Source organism: Lissotriton vulgaris, chromosome 1_2 (genome assembly GCF_964263255.1).
Source record: "Lissotriton vulgaris chromosome 1_2, aLisVul1.2, whole genome shotgun sequence".
NCBI lineage: Eukaryota > Metazoa > Chordata > Amphibia > Caudata > Salamandridae > Lissotriton > Lissotriton vulgaris.
In genome coordinates, this window is record NC_141686.1 from 64,145,830 (window position 1) to 64,173,656 (window position 27,827).

General features: G+C 47.8%; 1 protein-coding gene across 2 annotated transcripts in view; it reads right to left on the reverse strand.

Annotated features, from left to right (window-relative positions):
• The window catches only part of TULP3 (TUB like protein 3), a 522,214-nt gene that overhangs the window by 17,742 nt on the left and 476,645 nt on the right, over positions 1 to 27,827 (reverse strand). For both annotated transcript variants that reach the window (XM_086952811.1, XM_086952812.1), the window contains 2 exons: positions 10,634 to 10,732; positions 4,649 to 4,820 (listed from right to left, as the gene is read on the reverse strand). In XM_086952811.1, coding sequence (XP_086808937.1) covers positions 4,649 to 4,820; positions 10,634 to 10,732 — 271 coding nt within the window. The remainder of the gene's footprint in view (positions 1 to 4,648; positions 4,821 to 10,633; positions 10,733 to 27,827) is intronic.

Below are 27,827 nucleotides of genomic sequence, written 5' to 3' on the forward strand. Positions count from 1 at the left end.
CATATCTAAGCCCCTTTTTGCTGCCCGATCAGTTTGAGTGTTTCCCTCATTTAAGTCGGAATTTGGAATCTTAGCATTAAAATCCCCAGATAGGATAATCTTTTTACCCATACTTTTATCTGGTGACTCAATGACATCAGAAAAAATTAAAAAAGTTCGATAACGTTTTTGTTTGGGATTGAATAAAAATAATTGTTATAAAAATAATCACATAAAAAGGGACCTTTCTTTTATATTCAATAATCTGAATGTTAGGACTTTTAGTTGGTATTGTCTTAATGCTGCCACCTGCAGTTATCCTAATACTGATTAGTAACCCGCCCATAGGCCAAAATCAGGTTTAGGTGTAGTTACACTATTGCAATAAAAGCCCTTTATATGGAGATCGGTAGTGGCCCATGTCTTCTGGAACATTATTATATCTTTATCAGATAGTATCTTTAACCAGTCTTGGTCCGATAATCTTGGTTCCAGCCCTGCAACGTTCAAACTAAGGATCTCAAGGTCAGTTTTAGTCGACATATTTAGGCAGGCTTTTCCAATATTCTCATTTGTGGTCCCCTCATTTAAGACTCCTTGTTTGGGTGGAATGCTAACCTCACCATCCCCAATGCTTTCAATCGCTACAATCTCCTTACTATTTATCCGTGTTGCTGATGGACACTCCATTATGGGTGCTACTACTACATATACTTCCCTATCATCGGGAATAAGCCTCAAATGACTGTTGGACAACTGATTACCTCTTCTGTCAAGCTTTCTAGACCCCTCCGGATCTCTGGGACACCCGATGGTTACTGTCAGTCAGTCGACCATCTCCAGACAGCTGTACCTGTTGGCGGTCGAAACCCCTATAAAGTTTTCCATAAATGCTCCATCTCTGCCCGGGTTCCCTCCCCAGTCTCCTCCCCAATCTCGATGACCCATTCTACTACAATTCCTATCATGACCCGGCCCGACACGACTCCTAGGGGGATAAAAGGAGGAGAGTCGTTTGGTTCCAATACGTGCGTTGCGCCCTTGCGTTCTCCAAGAACATATGTAGTCTACCATATGTGGGTCCTCGAAATTAATTATGACACAATCACCATGGATAGTTTTCCGCTCTTCTCCCACCCAGGGGACTTTGTGCACCATTAGGATCCTACTTGAACAATGAGGGGGTAGGGGTCGTTTAGTGTTGAGCCAGTATTGGACTTTGTTCTTTAGTGACCAACTGGATTCATCTATATGATCCGCCACCTCTGGAACCCCAGTCATAACTACTACTAGTGGACATGCTTCTGGGGGCAAATTAACTATGGGTCTTCACTCTTTCTCCCCTCTTCCGATCCCTTTTGGGGAGTGTTGGAGAGGCCTTAGGTGAGCTATCTTTATGTCTGGTAGGCACAGCAGGGTTTACCGATTTAGCTGCTGTTTTATTGACTAAAGCTATCGGGGTCTTTGGCTTTGCATTTATATTTGCTACTTGTACAGTCGTTTTCTTAGGTAATGAGTCTACCAGTTTGTTGTTTCCAAGTTTTGTCCCCCGAGCCGCTATTGCCCAGTAATTAAGTGTGTTTTTGGGTACGTTTTTGGAGAGGGCACTCAGTTCGGCCAGTTGTTTTTCTATATGTAAGAGTCTAGTCTATATTGGGGACAAATGGGTGTTGAAAAGCTCCCCAATTTTTACTAACAATTTACTGTTTTCATAGCAATGGTTACATATTCCCCCCGCGTACCCAAACCCTCTACACTTTCTATGTCTAAGACTTCGTTTGTCACATCTGAGTGTGATTTCCCATTGCCATTCTTTGGGGGATGATCTGACCCTTTCACATACTTTTTCTTTAACACACAAGTCTCCTTAACCGTTGGCACTTTTGCCTGTTTCTTTTGTTTCCGTATAGCACCCTCCCTCCTTCCCCTTGACTGCCTGTTACTTGTATCATCTGGCGTTAGGTTAATAACTAATTCTGGGGACCTTTCTAAAGCCAAACTTAATTATGAATCCGACAGAAGTTGCGACGCTGACAGATCAACTATATTTGGCATACTATGTACTTCTGCCCGGACATCTACTAGGGAACCTGCATCCTGAACTTGTACTGGGGTTCTAGCTAATGTAAGAGGTCCCAAGGACGAGCGTTTAGCCAAGGCTAAATCTTGAGAGACTCTGCGCTCCAGAAGGATAATACCTTGATCTATAGCTTCATTTGCCCTTGTAATAAAATTTTCCAAAGGACCTATGATCTGCGCTCCACCCGCAGCCGTTTTACTTCTACTACCCCTCGTAGACATGATGTACAATAATATAAATATGTACTTTACAAATAGTAGCTTGTACGATATAGTTAAATAAGCAAAACATGCATACAAGATATCTGTGAACGGGAGTGGTAAGAATAAATAAATAAAGAGGGGGGGAGGGGGCCGGTCTCACTTGGTCTTTAACGGGCTTAAACGAGCCCGCCCTTGGCCCGGGCTTCGTCCGGCGTCCCGCTCACGTCCCGCGACGCGGGGGCAGTGCGCTCCTAAAAGCACCTCCGGGCGCAGGGGTGACGAGATCAGGCTGCACCGCTGCCAGGAATGCTGGGAAACAGAGTCCTCCACTCGGCGGCCGTAGGTGTTTGAAAAACGGCAGCGGGAGGACTCGTGAGACAGGGCAACAAAGTCAGGAGCTGGGTAATCCTGTCAATGTTCATAAATGGCAAAGAGTGGAGCACAACATCACAGGCAGTGCACGCAGGATCCTGGACGAGAGAAGCGAGTCCTTTGCTCGACGTCGATGGGCGGGAGAAGGCGACCTCGAAAGCACAGCCTTCGACAACTGGCGCCGAGATGCATGCCTCTTCTTCTTCGTATGCTTTCTCTTGGAGTCATGCGACGTCGAAGAGCTTGACTTCGATCTTTTACTTCCCCTTTTTTCTTTTCTTGCCTTTGCCATATACAGTTTGGCGTCCGGTTCCTTCAGAGCCTTCGGATTCATCTGCCTGCAAGAAGAACAGCCCTCGACATCGTGGTCAGACATCAAACACCAAAGGCAGTCCTCATGAGGGTCAGTAATCAACATATGACCCCCAAATTCTTTACAGGGCTTAAAGCCAGACTTCCTCGGAGCAGACAGGCCAAAACAGAGAGAGATGCAATGAAAATTACAATGTTTCCAGTCGAAAGTATGAAGAGTCCCAGAAAAAAACTGTTCGCGTCGACAGCGCGAAAAAAAGGGAACTGATGTCATCACGCCGAACTGGTCTTCTTACGGCTCCTGTGACGTCATGCGGAGCCGCGTGCGGAGCAATGGCATTGTGACGACCTAGTAGGCGTGGAGAGCTAGGAAAAAGTTTCCACGGAATGCTGGCGCAGGGGATATTCATAAGGTGAGGAATCCACAGGCAGATGTATCCATCAGAAGTAGCTTTACAAATGTATTTTATGAATTACTTTCCCTCTTGTGGGTGTGTGTTTGGTATTAGGGTGTCCCCACTCTTTAAATTTCCCTAAGAACCTCCCATTTAGTAATTATTCCCCATTTTCCCATAACGCCCCCGGTCCTTCCCACATTTACTACTAATTTGTATGCCTACGAGTACAGAGATCTCCACCACTTTGGGCGAGCTCTACACAGAAAAGACAGGTGAGGCAGAGGTCTTCGACAGCATGTTTATGAATTACATATTGTAGTACATGAGTAGTACTACTGTAGAATTACATTAAGTGCTACAAAATGCAGTTTGTGAATCTGGCTAATAATGTTTATTCTGCATGTTCTAGAGATTCACACAATAAGATTGTTAACTTTGCTCACGTTAAAATAAGCTGTCAAGCCTGAGTGTATACTGCCTGGTTGGTTTGAGCAAAAACAACAGTTGATGGACAGAATGCAGAACGTCGTACAGAGCCAGTACAGAGATCTGGGCCTAAATCCATTGTTTTTTGCTCACCATGCCATTCCAGTGTGAATCCAGCTATATGCAAATCAGTGTTTACCCTGTGCCCCATGGGAACAGTCCAGCCCGAACTGCCAAGCCAGGTCTGGACTGGAAACAAGCATCCTAGGACCGGTTTCGGGCTTTCAGCCCTCATCAGCCAGGATAGCTTGATTCCAGTGGCATGGAGAGCACGGGACTCACGTCTGAGCATACCAGTCCCACTCGGGGTGACAAATACAAAAACAACAGTTGATGGACAGAATGCAGAACAATGTCATACATTCACCCCAGTACAGAGATCTGGGCCTAAATCCACCATTTTGTTGCTCACCATGCCATTGCCTGGTTGGTTTGAAGCATGTGTTACCTAGTTGCTTTAAAGGGCAGCCACCTTCTCAATTCTTTAGTCTAATTTCAGATTTGAGACCATAAAAGTTCCAAAAAATAATATTGAAGTATACACGCACTTCCAATATATGTGTGGCTAAATTGATCATTTTCAGGTCTAAGCAGATAAAGAGGTACCAAATACCTCAACAAAGGATGAATGTTTAAAATGACAAGATATTGTCCATGTTTTAAGTGTATTTTTGATGAGCAAATCTTTTTCAGACACATTAAATAATGTTACACCCTTTTCCAGTCCAGAAATCTGGAGCGTTTAGTATGTGCAGAATGACAGCTGTGCTTCTGGAGTGGAACAATGTAATACACAATACATATGTAACATTACTTACGGTCATTGTCATGGACAATCTGAAAGTTCTTCACTGATGCTTGTGTCACTCTCCCATGGAAATTCAAGACGTAAGACTGTGTGTCATCATTCCAAACAGGAGCTTTGTTATGCAGCTCAATTATATTCTCCAGATTTTTATTTTGCCACTTCGAGAGTAAACCTTCATTGTCCTTTTAAAGATAAAATCAAAAGTATAAGTAGGTCATTAGCAATATTTAACTTAACCCACATCAAAAAGTGGAAGCACACCCATTAATATGATCACTGAGGTTCCCTGCTAACACTTTCTTTCCCACATAAAAGTTTTAGGATGCGACAGGTGGAAATTATGTCATTACCCTCCTATCATTCAACTAATCTTCTCTCATTTATTTATAAAGATGTTTGCAGGGTGCAGACCTAACCAAAGGCCACCAGAGTAACTGAAACATTAACAATAGGCGCCAAAGGGAAGGTTACAAGACAGCTTCTAGAGTAAAGAAATGAGTGCTGAAAAGGAGGGGCTTCATGTCTTTACAAAACAATATTAGGAACCGGTCGAACATTTATTCCTCAGTTAAAGTGTTCAGCAATTTATGGGCACAGCTGGCAGTTTTTCCATTTCATTTTATCTGGGCACGTCATGAATCATGCAGGCTCTTCACCAGGATTCAGCTATAAGTTTCATATGTAGGTAAGATGGCTATTGGAACACCTTATTATCACACAGAGGGTTTCAAAAGGAGCATGTTATTCTACCAAAAACGTACTACTCCCACAAGAACAATACAACACTAATTGTAAGTTTGGGAGTATACAGAAGAGCATTACGCTGTTAAGAACGAGAACCCTCAGTCACACGAAGGTGACAGGCTTCATCATTGGGCTCCCTCCTCACACAAGGACCGCAAGGTACCTTGTGTGGGCTACAACTCCCAACTGTCCTGGGAGGGGCTGAGGGGTTTTTGATGAGCAGAATGGTAATAAAGATGAGTGGGGGCAGAGTGCGCAAAGTGGTGTAAAAGAATTAAAAGATTTAAGTCAGTGGTCCAAAAACTATCTCCCGGTGGGCAAAGTACAATTTTATTTTGGTGCCCCCGTAGGATATAATTTAAAATATGCAACCATTAAACACTCCAGTTTCAGAAGAGCCCACTCCCCCAAGAAAATTAAACCAAATTACACTACCTAATGAATTTTAGATTATACAGGAAGCAACAAAACTCCTTAAGTTATATGTCCTTGGAGAGCACTGTTTGGCAAGTAAACTGCGCTTCGCTAATGGGAGTAATAGTGTTATCAGAAGCCAGTATGAACAGTACCTGGACACTCACAAAGTGTACCTCTATGCAAGCCCTCAATCAAGACTCTCCCATGATGTAGAAATTCCTATTTGTTATTAAACTTACTGTTATTATTTCTTAATCCCTGAAATCTTTCCTTTTGAAGCAAGCTTTTGCCAATCTGGTGTGATGTCCACTCTACCATTTGAGGCTGCTTCTTAATACTATAATTCCCCTTTTCATATCAATTGTTCTTATCAACATTTTCAACTTATAGGCTCTTTAGGATATTTCTAATTTCTACATTTTTTTAATTCTGAATAGCCAGTGTCCCATAGCAATTAGCTAATGTATTCCTAAATTCATCTTGTACATTAAATTAATAAGTGACGCTGTCAGGATTCAAAGTTGTGACTTGCAGTTCACATGGATGTTGCTCATGATGAACTCAAATCCCAAAGCCATTTTGCTGGGAAACGTTGATGCATACTAAATGGCCCATTCTGTGATACCAGTTACCTTTTAGCACCCTCATACAGATGGATGCTGTTAGCCTCCCTTTCATGTCCGAACTAACATGAACTCTTGTTCAGTCAAGAAGTCCTGTGCACACATTTCAAACTTTACTCTGGTGCTCTCTACATATTAAGGAAGCATTTGAATTTATTTTATTACCCGGAATGAATGGATTGATGAAGAGCTGATATCTGCGCTACTGCAGGCTATTGCCACGCGTCGTTGTGTTTTTAAATAGTCGCTGTGCTTTTAAAATATCGTTTTGCTTACTTGTGAAATACTGTTACTCTGTTCTCTCTCTCGCCGCTTGCCTCCTGCTCCGGCCCCGGTCCCCCGCAGCTGCTCGCTGTTTGTGGGGAGGGCGGACCGGTGAGAGCGAGACAGGCCCTCTGCCTCAAACCTACAAATGGCATTCAGTTCATGGACGCGCGATTGACGAAGAGCTGAAATCTGCGCTTCTGCAGGCTATTGCCACGCATTGATGTGTTTTTAAATAATCGGGGTGCTTTTAAAATATCGTTTTGCTTACTTGTGAAATACTTTTACCCTGTTCTCTCTCTCGCCGCTTGCCTCCCGCTCCGGCCTCGGTCCCCCGCAGCTGCTTGATGTTTGTGGGGAGAGCGGACTGGTGAGAGCGAGACACGCCCCCTGCCATGCCCCCCCCCCCCCCCCCCCAGATTTGCCTTTCCCATCCCATGGGAGCATAAAAAGCGTCCCCCTTTCAGACCGCACAGCCGACGTGCGCAGCGGGCGAGCCGGCGGACGCCAAAGTCAAGCCCGTCTGCGCCCATCCGAACCCGACCGGGCTCTGGGACCACAGACTCTGGTCAAGTTGTTACTTATTCTTCTGAGGCATTAAAATTACTGAGGCCTATATTGGAACTTTGCCCTCTTTTAGCGCCCACCACTTTAGATCGTATAAAAATTAATGGTATTGCTATCCCTTACACGGAGCGCGATACTCCTACTGCCACCCGTTTTCCTTCTCCAGCACCCATATCTAGCACTGACTGTACCGATACCTTTATTCGTCTCAACTACCTCAACAGGCGATCTCTGGTAAAACACCAGTTAAACATCTTTTTGCTACTTATGTCAGAGAAACCAGATGTCCTCCTTCTCACTGAGACTTGGCTCACACATGATTCTCTGCCCGACATCTTAGCAGTTCTCCAGGCTGATTATTACATACGGACGACCAATCGGGCACCTGGGAATTCGGGTGGAGGAGTGGCTGCCATTATCAATAAAACCCTCAAATTCAAGACCTTAGCCCCTCTGACACTCGCCGAAACTGAGAATCTGGTTATACAACTTAACATGGAGTGGGGATCCCTGGTGTTGGTTTTGATTTACCGCCCTCCCGAGTCAGAGCCCACTTTTCCCACGAGCCTTAGTGAGCAAATGGCTACGTTGGTGATTAACCATGACAAGGTGCTCTTGGTTGGGGACATGAATTACTGGTTCAATGATGCTTCTGGAGGTCCGCAGTCGGCTGAGTTGTCCGAACTCTTGTTTAACCTCAATCTTGCCCAACAGGTCCTTGCCTCCACTCACGAAGGGAGTCACATCTTGGACCATATATGGACCTATAACATAGAATGGAATGCCAGAAACCAGTCCTCAGAAGCTTGTTTCCGGTCCAGGGAAGACATGGCTTGGCAGTTCGGGCGGGACTGTTCCCATGAGGCACAGGGTCAGACTGATTTGCATATAGCCATGTCTGAACTGGGGTGGCAGAGTGGGCTAAAGAACGGCGATGGATTAAACCCAGATCTTTTGACTGGGTGTGAGTGTTTGATTGCTTCAGATGCTCCGTCCATCACCACCCCCTTTTGTACTGCCTCCTTTCAACTAAAGCAGCTTACTTTTCCTTCAAATTACTCAATGCCCCCAACAGCTCTAAAGTAATTTTTAAAACTGTTAACGACTTGTGCAACGACACCAGAACCTTGCTGACTCAGACTCCCACTCAAGAACTTTGTAACTCTTTAAATCGCTTTTTTTTGCGATAAACTTTCTGCCATTAAAGCTACTCTTCCTAACACCTCTAACTGGAAACCTCCACAAGACATTGCCAGTAACCAATTTACCCTAGATACGCTTCAACTGATCTGTTTCAAAACCTTAGTAGCACTCTTGACCCGTGTCAAATCAGGCTCCCCCGACGACTACTGCTCCCGTTTGTCGCCAAAGACATATTTACCACCTTGCCCCAGAGTGTGCTTTCTTTTCTTAATGAGTCTCTGTCTCAAGGTATGGTCCCAAGCGCTTTCAAAAACGCCACAGTTGCCCCCCTCCTAAAGAAGCCTGAGGCGGACCCCAGTAACCCTATTAACTACCGTCCTATCTCCCTTTTACCCTTCCTTGCTAAAGTCTTGGAAGCCCATGTGACCAGCTGTGTTTCCAACTTCATTGAACGGTCAGAGTTCTTAGAACCGAATCAAACGGGTTTTCGCCCGGCACACTCCACGGAGGCTGTGATCTTAGCGGTCATGGATACCATGAGGGTTAACGCAGACAGAGGTGAACATCAAGCGCTGGTGCTCCTGTATTTGTCGGCCGCGTTCGACACAGTTGACCACACCATCCTTCTCAACCGTGTCGAGCAGGCCGGCTTGCGAGGAGCTGCTTTAGAATGGATCAAATCTTTCCTTACAGGCCGCACCCAGGCAGTCAGGCTTGGAGAATTCACTGCTCCCAAGCTTCCTTCTACCTGTGGGGTCCCGCAGGGCTCCTCTTTGTCCCCGCTGCTTTTCAATATCTACCTCAGACCTCTTATTCACTCTCTCAAAACTAGAAAAATCACATTATTCAATTATGCTGATGATCTCCAGATAATTTTTTCCTTTAGCTCCCCTAATGCTGTTAGTGAGTTTCAGGCCACCTTACTCCATATTCAGTGTTGGATGGATATCAATCATTTTAAACTTAACCCAGGCAAGACCGAGTTGGTCCTGCCTGAAAATAGTAAAATCAGCAGGGGCCCGCAATTTTGGCCGCCCGAACTCTGGCTTCCCCCCAGTCCCCTCCTCCTCTGTGAAAAGCTTGGGGATTATCATTGAGGCCGACCTCTCACTTCGCGGGCAGGTGGACGCTGTGATCTCTTCCAGTGTCTACCAGCTACGGAAAATAAGGAAGATCGCTCATTTGCTTACTCACTCTGCCCTGATCCAGATGGTAATAGCACAGATACTCTCATGGCTGGACTTCTCTAACTCCATCTACCTCGGCCTTCCTGCTGGTTTGCTAAAAAGGCTCCAAATGGTCCAAAATCAAGCAGCCAGACTGATATTTAAACTCCCTAAGTGGTCTTCGGCCAGCCCTTGCCTTGCTCAACTCCATTGGCTCCCACTGACCCACAGGGTGTCTTTCAAGACTGGCAGCTTGGCCTATAAAGCCGTGCACGGCAACTGCCCTAAATGTATCAGCAGTCAGCTCACTAAATGCAACCCCAGTCGCTGTCTCCGCTCTGCCCACCACCTTCTGCTTACCACCTCGTCCTTTAGACGCAAACTGCTGGGTGGTTGCAGCTTTTCCCATCTTGCCCCAAAATTTTGGAACTCTTTACCTCTGGCACTCCGAAGCTGTAAAGATCTTATCAGCTTCAGAAAATCTTTGAAAACCTGGCTATTCGTGCAAGCGGCTGGCTAAGCGCCTCGGTTTCATCCGCCTTCCTCACTCAGCGCCATGAAACCCACGGGTGTACGTGCGCTCAATAAATGCCTGTTAACATAACATAACATAACAATGGAAAGATGGGAGTATCTTTCCATCGTCAGACAACTAACTAAATACATTGGGGAGAACTACACTAGTACCAAAACTGCTTCGGAACCAGTGCACATTGGTTCCCAATTCCATTATATTAGGCTCTATCTCCCTTTATCCATAGAAAACTATAAATGAGTTTCTTTACTTTTCACATTAGATCCCTGTGCCCTCCAAAATGAAAGTCACTCAAAGCCATGCATTACATACAGGGTTATTTTTGGGAGTTATTAACTCCACGGTATGCTACTTTTGTTCCCAAATCTATACTGGGGCCTTCTTCAGGCTTGCACTTTAACTTAGTTTACCTTTGCCCCATTAACACAAAGCAAAAAGTGTTCCAGTGCTGTGCTTCCCCGCCTCTCCCAATACCTATAGCAAAATGAAGGACCCCACCATTATGCCTGGATTTGGTGTTAAAACATAAACCTTACATTTAGTGGTCTGAAAGGAATTCGGTCATGGTTCATATTCATTCCAGGAATAAGCACGGTCATTTTTCTTGGTCCCTTGAATCCTAATACGTTGGTCTCCTGCAAGCCAAACAATACATTGGTAAACACATATATTAATTTCTATAAAGACAAGTACAGGATTTCAATTGTGAAGTCAACAGTTTTTTTTTCATAAGAAATGCCAAAACAAATCCCATTGGGTGCGCAATTGTAAAAATAAAATAAAACCACCTGTAAAAGAGCAGGTACGCAAACATTGTACACGCAAGTATACAAGATGCAGAGAACGTCCTCAACCAAGACCCATTGGTCTGCAGCATTTAATCTGCTTCCTTTCTCTGTCCCAACCTTACCAAACTGATTAGAAAGCATCTTACCCAACAAAAAACACAACCATTTTGCTGCCGAACTGCGCTGCACTCCATACATGTCAGTCCTTTCCTTTTGTGTTCTTGACCTTGTGGTGTCTAACACCTTCTCACTGCATGTTTCTCTTGCCTCCTTTTCTAATCACCATACACCACCTTTCCCCCGTCTGATACAAACGTATGTGTGGTCCTGCTTGGCTCCTGACTTTGTGCATCTTGACCACACTTTGCACCATATGGCTTCAGCTGCTTATCACATCCAATTTGTATCCCTTTTCACATCTACTACAAGATGTTCCACATCCTTCTGGCCTGCCTGCTTCTAATGTACATGAAAGTATACCTGGGTCACCTTTACAGATTCTCCTTTGAGTTTATGATCTTTCTTTTGAGATTCAACAATGAGACCATGTATTTTCCTGAGATCATGCTCACAATGAATCTCCTTCGTTTTTAGCACTCATACTTGCACTAGTGCCTGTGCGTGTTTGTCCAAGAGAACTGGAGGGGCCACTGCATACTTCTACAGTAGGTTTGTGAGCCCTCAAGAGCTGCTCTCTACTCCTGCCGGTGAGAGAGGGGCTGAAGAGTTTAGAATTTAACTTTGACAATCTAACAGATAAACAAGTTTCTTACCTTCGGTAACGCATTATCAAATAGACACTCAAGTCAAGTCAAAGTATGCTTTATTCGAGATTACACTCATAAAAGCAAGAACATTCTAAAATTTAAAAGTACAATTAAATTTACAATCAATTATATTGAGAACTAAAGCATACTATTTACAGTTTATGACAATGTACAGTTCCAATTTTGAAAGTTTCATACAGTGCAAAATTAGCAATTATTTAAAAATAATACAAAAGTTAAAAAGCACCTAGATAAAAACAGTTTTGTGATAAAAACATAGATATAACACGCAGACAGATTATCCAGACAGAGAATAGTCAAGTGACTAGCAGTCTCTGTCTAATCGACCATGCCCATCCAAGATACTTGGCAGTGGCTATTGATATCCATGTCGCAGTGCTGGTGCATATAATACGCAAGGCAACTGTACTACTGGTAGTCCCCAAATTCTTGCACATCGGTCTTAACCATGCGTGTCTTGGGTCAGAATAGGCTGTACAAGAAAATAAGAAAGGGCCAGTTGTTTTTTTGGTGGAACCACAAGCAGGGCAACTATCGCTCAACCCACCTTTCCATTTAGCTGTCAAAAATCTAAGGGGGAGTGCACCTGCTCTCAGTTGGAAGAAAAGTTTTCTATCGCCAGGTCTAGTTATGATATCCCAGTAGGGTTCCAAAGAAGGATACAACTTAGCCTCTAGGAATCCTTCGGCCATAGATCCTGTACTAGAGCTACTCCAGCCCCGGGAGGCTACCTTTTCCCAATACATTTCTTTTAGAGCACTTTTAGTAGGGAATGTTGCTCTAGCTGGGTCTACTCAAAGCGAACTCATTCCAAGCTCAATCAGAGTTGCTTTCAGCGATTTGAGCCACCCGATTTTATGGAATATATCCGCTTTGATGATGTCTAAAAAGGCCTCAGCATAATGGGAAAGCTCAGGCGTGGTCCAAAGCCTTCTCCAGTACAGAATCGGCCGAAGCCCGGCCAAATCTGTAACCGCTTTTCTGCCCAGATCGTACTTAAGGGGCAGCAAGGGAGTACTTTAAGGGACACCAGTTATTGCCCGGAATAACTTATTTTCCAAAGTTTGTAGTGCAGCCACCTTCTCGAAACCCCATAGCTCAGCACTGTAAAGTGCAGAGCCAAGAGCCTTTGCTTCATATACCTGAAGGGCAGGCTTTACAGGTTTCGTCAGGGATTTTCTATGCTCGGAGCTAATAGCACCTGATAGTTGCCTGTGACTCAATGTAGCGATATCTATGTTCTGGCACCATCTGTTCTTATTGGAAATGTGAATACCCAGATATGTGAAAGTGTTCACCACCTCTAGAGGACGACCATTCATGATAATTTTAGATTTAAAACTGTGGTGGGGATAAAATATCATAAGTTTTGTTTTGGTCACATTGACCTCTAGGCCGTGCTCCCCACAGAATAGGTCAAAGATAGACAGTGCACGCTGTAAACCACTTGGAGTCTTTGATAGGATGAGCGTGTCGTCTGCGAACATTAAAATAGGCATTTTTATGCCAGCTAATGAGGGAGCGTCCACCTTCGCAGATAACATGCGGGATACGACACCGTTAATGTACAGTGTGAAGAGAGTGGAAGCCATTGAACAACCTTGCCGGACGCCCCGCTCAACCGGGAAATCCGCTTTCACCATGCCCTGCCCCCCCCACTGGATTTTAGCAAAGGGTACTTCATGGAGCCGCATTATCAGTGTCAATAGTTCATCTGGTACACCCAGGTTCTTGAGAACAGACCACAGCTTCGACCGTGGTACTAGATCGAAGGCAGCCCGTAAGTCGGCAAAAGCCGCATATAGGCTACCCCCGCCCAGCACCACTGTCCTACATTGCAGCAGGTTGAAGCGGAATACCTGATCCACCGTACTTGTGGACCTACGGAATCCCGCTTGAAACGGTGACAAAGCGTTATCCTCCTCAGCCCAGTCAAGGAGCCTGTTCACAATCACACGCCCTACTATCTTTTGGGTGGTATCGATAAGGCTTATCGGCCTGTAATTGCCGGGCTGGGATCGGTCACCTTTCTTAAACACTGGTATAATTACTGCTCCCTGCCAGGATGTTGGTACATCTGCACCCTTAGCAATAGTGTTAATAAGAAGGTAAATGTACTTGCACCAACGTTCCTTGTCGTTAATAAAGACGTCGGCAGGAACACCGTCTAGGCCAGGGGCGCGCCCACTGTTCCCAGAGCTCAAGGCCACTAAGATTTCTTTGAGACTGAAGGAGTTATCTTTGAAGTGGGTTGGACTTATGTCCGCTGCTGTGGTGACCCGTTTTGCCTCGGCATACTGTGTTCTAAAGAATTTTACCCACTCTTCTTCCGGCACATTGTTATTTGGGGGTTCAGGTGTCCCCTCACCACCCCACTTAACAATGCTCCAAAACAGTCTAGAGTCTTTCCTATTACTAGCTCTTTTTAATTCGGACCAGTGGTGCTCGTCCCAGGCTTTCTTTGCCTTCACTATACTAGCTTTATATTCCTTTCTAGCAGATTGGATAGCCATGGCCTCCCTCCCCTTTATAGCAATACCTAGGGCAATTCGTGCATCCCTGCAGTGGGCATTGTACCATTTTGCATGCTTAGGGACTCTCTCTCCATTGCCCTTCACAGGCTTCAAGAAGTGGTTTTTGATTGCGCAAAAGAGTATCATGAATTTCAACCACGCTACTCAACCCAGAACTAGAAGAATTAATGTGTTCCATGGCTAGTATCGCTTTATCGGCTTCATTATTGATGTTAGCAATCCCGAGATCCTCGAAGACAGTGTCTTTAAGGCGGACCTGGGGGAGAGAATATCGGATTATTTCGCGTCCAACGGCGGTTCCGCGAGCACTAGGGCGTTCGAATGGGACGCTTTTAAAGTAGTGGTGAGGGGCTATTGCATTTCTAAGAAGGTGGGCATGAGGCGAGTTATCCTGGCTGATTTAGACACAGCGGACCGGGCACTCCGCGAGCTTGAAGTTAGCCGCCCCGGTCACCCGGAATTGCAAACACAAACGATGGAGGCGAGGGAGAGGGTAGCGGTGGAGGTCGAACGGCTCCGCTGTTTTGACTATAAGGCCTATACGGTCCGGTCTATCGCGGAGGGAGACAGGGCGAGTGCGTTGCTGGCCTGGTTGGCCAACCCTACGCGCCAGTCCCAGACAACGACAAACATGCGTGGGGCAGATGGGACCGAGGTGTACACCCAACCGGAGATTCTTAGTTGCTTCCGGCATTATTATGAAGGGTTGTACCGCAGCCGCTCTGCACGCGATCCAGACCGGCTTGATAATTATCTTCGCCCACTGGAGCTCCGCACAGTAGAACAGGAAGTGGCGAAAACTCTGGGTTCCGATATCGACTTGGGGGAGATCCGGGGGGCCATCAAAAGGATGGCGAGGAACAAGACTCCGGGCCTGGATGGCCTACCAGTGGAGTTCTATGCAGCTTACGCTGACCTCTTAGCCCCTCGGTTACTGGTGGTTTACAGGGAGGCGAAGAGGTTGGGGCGACTCCCGAGCTCGATGTGTGAAGCGTTGGTGGTTCCCCTCCTCAAACCGGGTCGTGACTCATCTGACCCGGGGTCCTACCGTCCCCTTTCAATGTTGACGGTGGACTACAAAATATTGAGCAGCATCTTGGCCTCGAGGCTGCTGGGACATATGAGTTCCCTGGTGCATGAGGACCAGGCCGGTTTCATCCCACGGCGGAACACGACTATGAATATTCGAAGGTTGTTCCGCTTGCTTGGAGAACCGTTTGTGGATGCCCCATCCCCGGTGGTCTTGTCGGTGGACCTGGAGAAGGCTTTTGATAGCCTAGAGTGGGACTACCTCTGCACGGTGTTACGGAGATTCGGCCTCGGGGAGGGATTTGTTCAGTGGACCGCGGTTCTATATGCTTCTGCTTCGGCCAGGGTCCGATCGGGCCCGTTGATTTCGTCGCGATATCCGGTGGAACGTGGCACGCGGCAGGGATGCTCCTTATCCCCGCTTCTATTTGCGCTTGCGGTGGAGCCACTGGCGATGCACCTCCGCTCGGGAGCCCACTATACGGGCTTATGGACGGCTGCGGGCCCGCATTATGTCTTGCTATATGCGGACGACCTGCTGCTCTTCCTGGAGGACCCGGTCGACGCTTTGCGGGGAGCGGAATTGGCGCTTACGGAGTTCGGAGCGGTCTCGGGCCTCCAGGTGAGTTGGTCTAAGACCTGTCTCTTTCCAGTGCGCAGGGGCACCCCCGCCCCTGCGCTGCGTAGGGAGATCAGATGGGAGCCCGACTGCTTTCAGTACCTTGGGGTATTCGTCTATCACGACCAACCGGACCTACTAGATGGGAACATTGCCCGCTGTATTCGAGCTCTCAGAGGTAGCATGGACTTTTGGGCCACGCTGCCGCTCTCCGTGGCGGGACGCATCGCCCTGTTCAAAATGGTGGCGCTTCCCCGGTTATTGTATTACTTCCGGACTTTGCCGATTTGGATCCCACCGGCCACGTTTCGTCGCCTGCGCTCTATGGTGGTCGGATTCCTCTGGGGAACGGGCCGACGACGGGTGGCCCTTAATACCTTGATGAGGCCGAAGGACGAGGGGGGGCTCGCTGTGCCGGACTTCGAGAAGTACTATCTGGCGGCGCAGCTCCAGACCTTCACCCAGGAGATAGCCAGGGAATTTAGGGGCCCGGAAGAAGGTAGAGGGACGGGGATGGCCAGGCATGTTCTCTCCTTTATAGCGCTGCGACAACGCCTGGTCCTGCGGGACCTATCGATGGAGGAGCGGACTATCCGACTGTGTTGGAATCGGGCTCACGCCAGAGGCCAACTAAGAATACCATATGCGCCTGAAATACCGTTGGGGATGCTGACGGCCCTCCCCCACGGAGGGGATTGGTCACGATTGGCGGCCTGGGAGGATTCCGGGTTACAGCTCGTCGGTGATCTATACGAAGACGGGGCGCTCCTGTCCTTTCAGGATCTCATTGACCGCTTCGGGGTCCCCCGGGGTGACTTTCTGTTGCACTCGGCCATTGTGCGGGCGATCCAGGCGCACTGGCAGAACGGGCTGGAGGAACCCCACTTGTCTCAGGTGTGCCAGTACGCAATGATGTCGGCGGGCACGGTGAAGGCGGTCACTTGCCTCTATGGCAGGCTGATGGCCGAGGGATTGGTTCCTCTCGCCAAGTTGAGAACCCGCTGGGAGGAGGACATTGGTAGGGAGATCCCGGAGACGACCTGGGCCCAGCTGGTGAGACGTGCCTGGAAGGGCACGCGTAGCGCCCGTTTCCAACTGGTTCACTATTATGTCCTCCATAGAGCGTACCTAACCCCGGTAAAGATCAGGCGTTATTTTGCCACGGCTTCGGCGGAATGCCCTAGGTGCCCGGCTCAGGAGGCGGACCTCCTACATATGTTATGGGCCTGTCCAGGACTGACGTCCTACTGGCAGGAGGTAGCGACGACTCTGGAGGAGGTGACGGGGAGGTGCTTATCATTCGATGCGGCGGTGGGGCTCTTGCACTGGTTCCCCCATACCCCTCGGAATAAAATCTCCAGTAAATTTATCGACCTGGGGCTCCTCCTTGCCAAGCGAGAGGTGACCAGGAACTGGAAGGCACGAACTGGTCCGGCAGGCAGTAGATGGCACAGTGAGCTTTTGAAGTGGGCGGCGGGAGAGAGCGCGCTAAGATATCAGCTGGCTTGGAGGCAGGGTAATGAGAAGGCGCAGGAGGCCGCGTTGGAGTGGGAAATGCTAGTACAGGCCCTCAGGGATTATTGTGCCCCCAGTGACTCCGAAAGTGAAGAAGCGACTCGCCCCGAGTCCCGATGAAAGTCAGCACTGACAGTCCTATTACCTTCCCCGTGGGTCACGTAGTAGATCCTATGTTGATAAGCTCCCTGGCGCTGGTGGTGGGGGGGAGGGGGGGGGGGTTTCATAGTTCGTAGGTATTTTGAGGGGGGGGTTTGTTTTGGGGGTTTTGGGTTTGTTTGGAAAAGCAGATGACGGACAGTGTGTTATCCGGACCAGCTTCAGCATTCTTCTGACCCCTGTTGCATTTAGCCGCCCAACTCCAGGGTTGCGGATCAGTTGTCTGTGTACAAACTTTGCGGAGGGGGGCCAGAGGACTTTATTCTGTATGGGTTGCTCTTAATACAATGCTGGTCGCTACTGTACTGATTTACTGATTCCTGCAATAAAAATATATTTAAAAAAAAAAATAAAAATAAAAATTATTGATGTTAGCAATGGCCTGCTGGTTGGTCGCTACATTTACCCATCTTAGCCTGCGCATGTCATTTGCGGGGACAGTTAAGGGTGGTGCAAGGGCATTAGGGCCTATGGGCCCGTTGGTAGGTGACCACCATTTATGCTCTGTACACAGAGGGTTTTGGTCACTCTCACTCCTCCACACAACCTCCATGTCACATACCAGCGGACATAGTTTCAAACTACAGAGTACATAATCTATTCTGCTTTTATGCCACCCATTGTCAAATGTCATAGACCCATTTTTGTCACTTAATGTCCTTCCATTTAGTGCTCCTAAACCTTTTTCGAAGCATAAGGCATTCATGCTAATCTAATCCTCGGTCCAGCGTACAACTGATTTCAGCTCTAATTTTGGGACTCTCCAATGCCAATCCTCTTCGTCCCCAGGGAAATCGTCATCTATGGCTAGGGTTCAAATGTTCGATTAAAGTCACCTGCAATGACAATGTTATTATCTTGTGAGTGGGTATCAAGGAGGGAACCCAAGGCCGCTAAAACCTCTGACCTCCCACCCTTGTTACTCCTTACATAGACATTGTAGATGTCGAGCGATCCCAAAGTGTCTGAATTCATTCTGATTAGTTGAATGTCTCTGTGGCTGGTGTCTATTACCTTAACAGCTAATTTTAGGGACTGACGGACCCAAATGGTTAGTCCACCCATTGGTCTCCCCTTTGGACCTCTTAGTGCAGGCACAGAGTAGTTAAAGTATCCCTGCGCAAAGGATGGTTCACATAACCAAGTCTCCTGAAATATACATAGATCAAAAGAATTAACAAAACGAAACCATTCTCCAGAGTCCAGTTTAGAGCACAACCCAGCAATGTTCCATGAAAATAGTTTCCCCACATTGTCCACGATACCAACCGGGGCCTTCAGTAGAGGGTTGACATAGTTATCCTCAGACAATTCTTGTTCAGTTTCGCTTAGCAAACCTTCGTGACGATTAGCATGAGTGTCATCTACTCTCTCAGGGACATTCTCAGAGTTAGGGCTTACTGTAGAAGCAACAACACACGCTTCAGACCCAATCATCATTTCTTAGCAATGGGCACATACCCTCGCTTTCATCATGTGCCATCCAATTCGCACTTCCTTCTGTCTGGGGGTCCAATGATTGTCAGTCGATGTTGTTTAGACCAGAGCTAGTCTTCCCACCCAATCTTTCAGGAGCTACAAAAGTGGACACTGTAATGTGAGGGCATGTTTTCCTTAACTGAATCTGAGATTGGCGTGGGGCAATGCTTCTAAACTCTAGGGCAAAAAGATTTTCTGCAAGGAATGGTGATTTCAAAGTTAACTCCATAGAGTCATAAGCAAAGTTTGGGGAGCTCAATCTTTTCACCTCAACGATGTCCTCCCTAATCACCGAACGACAGCCTCTGACATGGCGCAGCCAGTGAATGGCTTTGTTGGTCAGAGAGTCCGGGTGCTCACTATTGCCATATGTTCCTTTTATTAGTTTTGAGACATTAGTCATGTATAGTTTGTTCTTAGTATAGGGTACTCTGTCATAGAGGCTGCTCGGTTTAAATCCCGTTTTGTTTGGCCCTAGAGTTAATGGTCCCCCAGACACTTTAGCCGAGTATAATTGGAGTCCAACTGGGCCATTGGTATTTTGTCTAGTTTTTTGGCCACTCTTCTCTCCTCTGAGGCCTTGGGTAGACAAGCCTACGTCCCTAACTTTCAGGGCTAGGCAACCGGTGTTTAGACCTGCTGCTTTCCCCTGTCTCTGGATGCTAGGTTGGTTCAAAGTTTTGACTAGTGGTGCCTTTCTCGCAGGGCCAGTGCTTGTTAGGGATAGATTACATACAGGCTGAGCCACATTATTTGTTAGGATTGGTACAACTTCGCCTTTGTCAATAATTATAGAGGTTAGATTAACAATCAATGACCTCAATGCCTCTATTTCATCTCTTAATAAAATGACAAGATTGGACAAAGTATCAACATCCATCGGCAGTGACTTATCCCTACTGCTAAAGTTGTTGATACTTGGAGGAGGCTCGTTATGGACCTCAGCCAGTACTGCATACCTGTTACCCAAAAGAACCTGGGGGGCTTGTGCCTGTTGCTCAATCTCACGCTCAGAATCTGCGGGGGTAACCCTATCCACTATACTAGCAGATTCGTTAGATGCCGTTAAACAGACCTCAGTTGGCATATTCATACTTTCCTTGCATTTACGTTTCCTTTTTGCTTTAAACATAACTGGTATTTTGAGATATTCAGTTGAAACATTAGATGAATCCAAGGTGTCCCCACCCTTATCAGACATAGCAGGCTCTATTTGATTAACAACAAGGATTTCCCTACATTCGTCCACAAGGGTATCAATACGATCCAGTGGCAGCAGCTTTGGGTACCTTTTTAGTTGGTCTCTTCCCGTTACGAAGCTTTGAGGCATTGCCTGACACGCTCCCCCCTCCATCACTTTCCGTTTCCCCATGTGGCCTATATGTATGGTACTATTGACTATACAAGGAATACAATACAATATGCCACCCCAGAGTCAAACAGTCTCAATTAGTAGTAGAGCTCCTCTTACGGTGTTTCTGTAGCTGACAATGGTCCTTTTTGGGGAGTATTTAGGGATATGGCCCGTCCCTGGTCGTCCCCGGACGGCCACAGACGGCCCGCCCTCTGCCCGGGCTCAGCCCGGCGTCGCCCACGCGCGTCCCGCGACGCGGGAGGAGCGCCACGTCTTTATGCGCCTCCGGGCGCGGTTCACTGACACTGCAGGCGGCGTCCCGAGTCCCAGCAAAGGACCCTGTGAGTTGTAGTTTGCGGCGGTGAGTGCTCCCTCCTCTCAGCGGCCGCGATAGTGAAGGTGGCGCCGGGGGAGAGCAAGGCAAGTGGCAAGGGTGCTTCGAGCCCTGGCGGGCTTGCAGGTAAGTTTTGACAGTGCCCCCAGGTGTTGTCCTGCCCGCGAGACTCTATAACTACCTGCAGATTCCTTAACTTTGAATTTCCCAGGCATCAGTCTGGATTCGGAAACTTTTCTGAGCAATAGCCCTGGTGTGTGCAGTCAGGTGGCTCCATTCGGCTCTGCGTGATGTCGTCTGCCCCGGTTAGGACGCCGTGGTACCTATATTGGCGCCACCCAGGCACACCGACGACAGTACTTTTATTTTTTTACACGCCATAAGAGCAGAGCCACAAAGTAACTTACGTAGTTGTGTGCAAAACTAGGACCTTGAAAAGGGGAGTAATCCTAGCCCTGCAACATTAGTCCAGAAAACAGTGAGTCATAAGTGGAGCTGTAAGGAATATGCAGCTAGATAAGTCTCTACCAGCTAATGTGTTATCAAAGGTAAGTAACTTGTTCAGACTTCTATCTGCAGATTCCTTCTCTTAGAGTTATATACCCAAGCCATACCATCCTGGCGGTGGGCTGCGGACCAATATCTTAAACTAGGAAGTTCTGCAGAAACAAACAGGCAAAACGCCCAACCCTGCAGACCAGACTGTCCAGGCAGTAGTATTTGGCAAATGTGTGCAAAGATGCTTACGTTGCTGCCTGAAAGATGTCCAGGACTGGGACATCCAGGGCCAAGGCCGTAGTCACAGCCTTCCCCCTGGTGGAATGGGCCCTTAATCCCTCAGGGGGCTGCTTCTTTGCCAGGGCATAGTAACGCAAAGAACGACCCAGCGAGAGACTGTCCTTTTCTGCACTGCCCTTCCCTTCTAAGCTCCCACGAACCCCACAAAGAGTTGGTCGTCCACCCGGAACTCTTTTGTATGGTCAAAGTAGAAGAGACGCTCCTCCACTTTAGAGAAATGCGAGGGGGCAAAGAAGGTGAGCCACATGATGGATCGACCCAGATGGAATGGGGTCACAACCTTTGGTAAAAAGGAAGCCCTGGTGCGAAGCACCACTTTGTCTGGAAAAGACAGAAGATAGGGAGGCGTGCACGCGAACACTTGCAACTCACTCACTCTCCGGGCTGATGTAATTGCCACTAAAAAGGCTGTTTTGATGGTCAGCAGCCAGAGGGGACAGTTATGTAAAGGCTCGAAGGTACCACACAAAATCAAGGTCCCACTGTGGAATAACAAAGGCTGTGGGTGGAAACAAGTGAGCCAGTCCTTTTAGAAACCTATTTACAAATCGGAGACTTAAAGAGGGAGGGCTGGTCTGGCAGCTGTAAAAAAAAGCAGAGCAGAAAAGTAACCCTTGAGAGTTCCCAAAGCAGAGCCCTGCTGGGCACAGGTCAGAATAAATAAAAGTACAGTGGAAAGAGAAGCATTAAGAGGCTCAATAGACCTTTCGGTACAGTATAATACAAATTTCTGCCAATGGAAGGCATATACCGTCTTAGTGGAGGGCCGCTTGGCCGCCAAAATAACATTGCATACTTCGGGAGGAAGGTCAAAAGCCATCAACTGCCGCCGCTCAGTCTCGAAGCATGGAGGCGCAGAGTTGACAGGTTCGGGTGGAGAACTCACCCAGTGTGCTGCGACAGAAGATCCTCCCGACGGGTCAGTCTGATTGGAGGATTGATGCTCATCTTCAGAAGTTCTGGATACCAGACTCTCCTCACCTAGTCCGGAGCCACAAGAATGACATGGGACCTATTGCTCCTGGGCAGGAGAGGTATGGGCGGAAAGGTGTACAGAAGGCCTGAGCTCCACTTGCGATGAAAGGTGTCGCTGAGGGATAGCCGCATTGGAAACTCCAGAGCGTAATATTGCTGACACGGCGCGATCTCTTTAGAGGCAAACAAATCTAACCAAGGTTCTCTCCACTGATCAAAGAGACCTTGCGCCACCTACGACTGGAGACACCATTCGTGTTCCGCTAGGCATCGACGGCTGAGTTTGTCCGCCCTGTCATTCAGAGAACCTGACAGGTGTTGAACCACCAAGGTTATGCCCTGGTGTTCCAGCCATGTCCAGAGAGGCCCTCTAGACAAAGCGCCTATGACCTAACCCCGCCCTGCTTGTTGCAGTACCACATGGTGATGGTGTTGTCTGTGAACACCTGCACTAGATTTCCCTTGACAGTGGGAAGAAATGCTTTCGATGTCAATCGAATCACTCAGAGCTCCAACAAATTTATGTGGAGCACTAACTCTGCCGGGGACCAGTGTCCCCTGATCTCCACCTCTCCCAGATGGCCGGCCCAGCCCAGAAGTGATGCATCTGTCACTTCTATGAGATCTGGTAGGGGAAAAGAGAGTGGTCTGCCGTTGACTCAAACGCAGTTCGTCAACCACCACTGCAGATCCCTTGCAATTCCTTCCGAGATCTAGACCACGTCAGGGAGATTGATTTCCCTGATGCTGTGTCCACTGGAACTTCCAGTCCCACTGCAGAGCCCGCATACGTCACCTGGCATGCTTTAGTAACAGGATGCAGGAGGTCATGAGGCCCAGCAGCCTCAGAGTCAGTCTCACCGAAATCCATGTTAGAGGCCGAAATATCGGAATCATAACATGAATATCCAGGACTCGCTGCTCGGGAGGATAGACCTAAAACTGCAGTGTCCAGAACAGCTCAGATGAAAGGGAGCTTCTGAGAAGGAGTCAGATGTCACTTCGGCACGTCTATATAGGACTTCAGCGAATGCGGTAGGTTTGCCTTAGTCTGAAGGTGGGAGACGACAGTCTTGGGTGAAGATGCCTTCAGCAGCCAGTCGTCGAGGTAGGGGAAGACTGACACCCCTAACCTGTGCAGATGAGCTGCGACCACCGCCATCCCCTTGGTGAACACCTGAGGGGCGCTGAATTTCTCCTTCTTGGGGAAGAGATTGACGGTTCGAAGATCTAAACTGGGCCGCAATCCTTTGTTCTTCTCCAGAGATGATCTGCAAGACCCACTTGTCCGATGTTACGGATCTCCAGTGGGGCAGATGATGATGGATTCTACTGCCTACTGGTGAGATGTGGTCTTGTCTTGCAGAGTCAGACTAGGAGTGCTTGTTGGCTGCAGCAGCCGGGGCATGGTGGCCAACGACTTCTGGCTTCCATTCCTGTGCCGGAATGAACTGAGTCCATGTCCCGGCCCGGCTTGGGAAGCCTGCGCAGAACGGTGGCTGGGATAGGGCTGACAAGGCTGGAAACCCCCTTCTGTTGCCACGAAAGGGCCAAAAGGTAGACTGGCCACGAGGAGCAGAAGAGAGGCCCAAGGATCCGGCCGTAGCTCAAGAATCTGCCTTTTCCCCAAAAAGGCGGGTTCCATCAAAGGGACTGGACATCACCTGAGAAGCCAGAAGTCCTAAGCCAGGCATAGCCTCTCAAAGCCACTGTCATGGAAATCGATATGCCCAGCAAATATGTTGTATCAAGGCCACACCTTATGGTGAATTTTGCTGCACCTTAACTGCCTGGGAGAGCACAACCCGGGCCTCCTACGAGGCTTGTGGCAACACTTGCGCAGCCGTCTCCCAAAGGGAGTGGGAGAAACAGCCCAACAAGCATGTGGTGTTTATCGACCACAACGCCAGGCTGGAGGAAGAAAACATCTTCCTCCCAAATGAATCCAGACACTTGGATTCCCTATCCGGAGGAGTGGAAGGGAATGCGCCCTGTGAAATAGAGGCCTGCACCACCAAACTTTCTGGGGTGGGTTGTTGGCTAAGGAACTTTGCGTCCCCCAGAGGTGAGTAATGGCACCATGTGATTGTCAAGTTCACAGGAGCCACTGTGCTAAGCTTTGATCACGTGCCTAAAAGGACACCAGTAAGGGTTTAATTAAAGGGCAAAAGGGGTTCTGCGGTAGAAGCCCCAGGCTGAAGCACTTCAGTCAGATTAGTCCTGACCTCTACTGTGGCAGCTCCAGTCCAACGACCTCGGCTTCCCTCTTAACCACCTTGGCAGAGAGAGCATGCCAGTATCTGGAGAAGTATCCAGTCTATTGGCCTCCTCAAATTCCCCATACAAATCCAACAGCTCTGCAGAGTCTTCCGGGTGTTCCAGAGGGTCCATGGACCCCTCCCATTCCTTTCCCAAGCCTAACATGTACACAAAGCATTCAAACGACAACATAGAACCCCTGGGTTCAATCGACGTCAGAATCGGCATAGAGTAACGTAATCCCCAACAACACTGAGTCGGAACAAGGCACCAACTTAGAATTTGACGCCGGGGGAGGTCGCAGTGGTTTGTCCGGCATCAACCCAGATCTGAGATTGGATCTTTGAGGACCCGCTGTGGCCGGAGCTAACGGCAACAAATCCGATTGGGCCCCCTTCTAACACCGCATGGCCCGAAAGCTCACCAGACGGGTTGGCCCGCTCAAATACGTGGTGCATGGCCTCGTAGAACTCTTTGATCTGAGTGGGGTCGCTCCAAATCCTGGGAAGGAGGGAGGCGCGAAGTCGACACTGGCTCCAGCTCCGTTGAACCTTGCCTAGATCATCAGTGCTCCTTACCTGCTCTTCGACTGACGAAAATCGAGGTTAAGATGAAGTCCGCTTGGTCTTCTTCTTATGCCTCTTCCCCTAGTGTCCAGACTACCTCGACTGGGACGAAGAGGACTTTGGGCTTCGAGAGCGGTCCTATGATCTCCTCTTCCTCAATCAAGACCAGGACCTCCGTGGAGTCTTACTAGACGATGTTGGCTGTCAGGCCGTAAGGAGCTTCAAAGCCCGCTCCCATACGGTCTTAGGAGCCATGGCCCAACAGTCAGAGCACAGCTTCAGCTCATGGTCGCACTCAGGGCACCAGAGGCAGATGAGGTGGGGATCGGTGACCGACATTGTGCCGTACAGGCCCAGCATGGCTTAAATCCTGTCTTCCGCAAAAAAAAACTCGCACACGATGGAAAAAATCTGGAGGTCATCAAAAAGTTGAGAAAAAACCTGATAAGAGACAGAGGGGTGCCTCTTCCCAGATCGGGAACTTGTGCAGAAAGAAAAGTACTGACGTCCGCATGCCTGGGTGGCGCCTATATAGATACCTTGACGTCATACCCAATGCTAATGACACTGACACACAGACTTGAATGTAGCCACCCGATGGTGCGAGTAAGGGGTACTGCTCAGCAACGGTTTCCTGATCCAACCTGACGCCCGTGTAATTTATAGGTAAGGAATCTGCAGCTAGAAGTCTCTATCAGATGTTCTAGCTTCAATTTCCTTCCTGCTGTAATCTAACATCTCCAGGAAGTATTTTGCACTTCTTTCAAAGACTTATGAGAAACAAAAAACTGAGGCCGATCGCTATAGAGCCATGGTAAACCTTATTTCGATTAAGGTTGGTGGCTACTTTCTCCTTCTATGAGTCTCCCAAACATGAACTAGGCCCATGTAGTCTCGGTAGTAGATTTTGTAAGCATGGGCCCCTGCAAGGTCCTAAAGAGTTCTGTGAACGCTCTAAGTTTAGAAATATCAAAAAGGTAAGAGCGGAGACACAAGGCCTATGAGGAGCATAATATGGTACCCTAAAAAAACGAAACAGTAGGGTTGCGGGCTGTCCCTAGATGACACTCAGTTGGTGGAGGAAGACTACCACATTACGAAGCAGCCTACTCTTTTATCCCTCACTTTCCCAGATCTTACCTCAGATGAGCTCCTCTAAGCAAATTAAAAAAGATAGCTAACCTATGTAGTGCTAATACATATCAATCTCATCACTAGATTCTCCACATATAGGACTGATGCCAGTGAGACTGCAGTAATCATCTGGTACTATTGTTGCTTGCTGATAATATGCTCAGGAATCTGCAATGGCAAGCATGTCCCTTGCTTTTAGAGTGGATGCGAACTCTATGGGCTCAAACTGGAGAAACTCTAACAAGGAACTATCACAGCTCCAAAGTGAAGAAGAACCTACACATGAATGCCTGCAGCAACCAGTGCTGCTTTGCATGCGCAGGTTCAGCATGCGCATCCTTACATCCAACCCTCTTCACATCCTTATTACTCGTTTTCAGAGCATCAGTGTAACAATTTGCCCCTTGACTTTATCTCCCATGAGTCCCTTTCCCCGCCCTGATTGGGAAGCCTGCACAGAACAGTGCTGGGATAGGGCTGAAGCGGCTGGAAACCCCTTCCATTGCCACAAAAGGGCCAACAGGTAGACTGGCCACGAGGAGTAGAAGAGAGGCCCAATGATCTGGCCGTAACTCAACAGTCAAGGAGCTCAAACTGGAGAAACTCAAACAAGGGACTGGCCACAGCTCCAAAGTGAATAAGAACCTACACATAAATGCCTGCAGAAACCAGCGCTGCTTTGCATGCGCAGGTCCAGCATGAGTATCCTTAGTCACTTATGCTGAGTCGCTCATAAAACAACATCCAACCCTTTTCACATCACAATTTCAAGTTCCTGAATCTTATGCCTAATTATTGATCTACTCCAGCCATTTAGGATACTCGCTTAATCCGTGTGGCAGAATTACTGGGGTGCATGATGGTATGATCGTTTCTATACTGTGCCCCAACAGAAAGTTAGATACACATCCATCTTAAAAACTATTGATCTTCACTGGACTAGTACACTAGAATTAAGTTTCAGTAGCCCATTTCTTGAACACTTTTGATTTGGATGCAGTAAACTAGGAGTTCCCATCCTTCAACTAGCAGAGTATGTCTACAACAGCCAATTGTTAAATTATGGGTTCATTTAAAAAAAAAAAAAACCTTAAGGGCCCTTCACTCTGCTCACAGACAATGGAAGCCTCCAACTCAATAAACAGCTCAATATTTGAGCAACTAGAAAAAACAAAGAAAAAGCTCATAAGACTTCAGTTAATGGTGTGCACGATTACCGAATATCTCAAAGCAGACACAATACCAGTCGGCCTCCAAGTAAGGAATATTCCAGGGGTCTTTACCAACAAAAAATATCTGCATGGTTTCAGTTACATTGGAACTTCCTGCTCGAGGCACTGGATGGTGCTTGGTATAGATATAGCTACGGAAGAGATTAGCAAAATCTTAGTTGAGATGG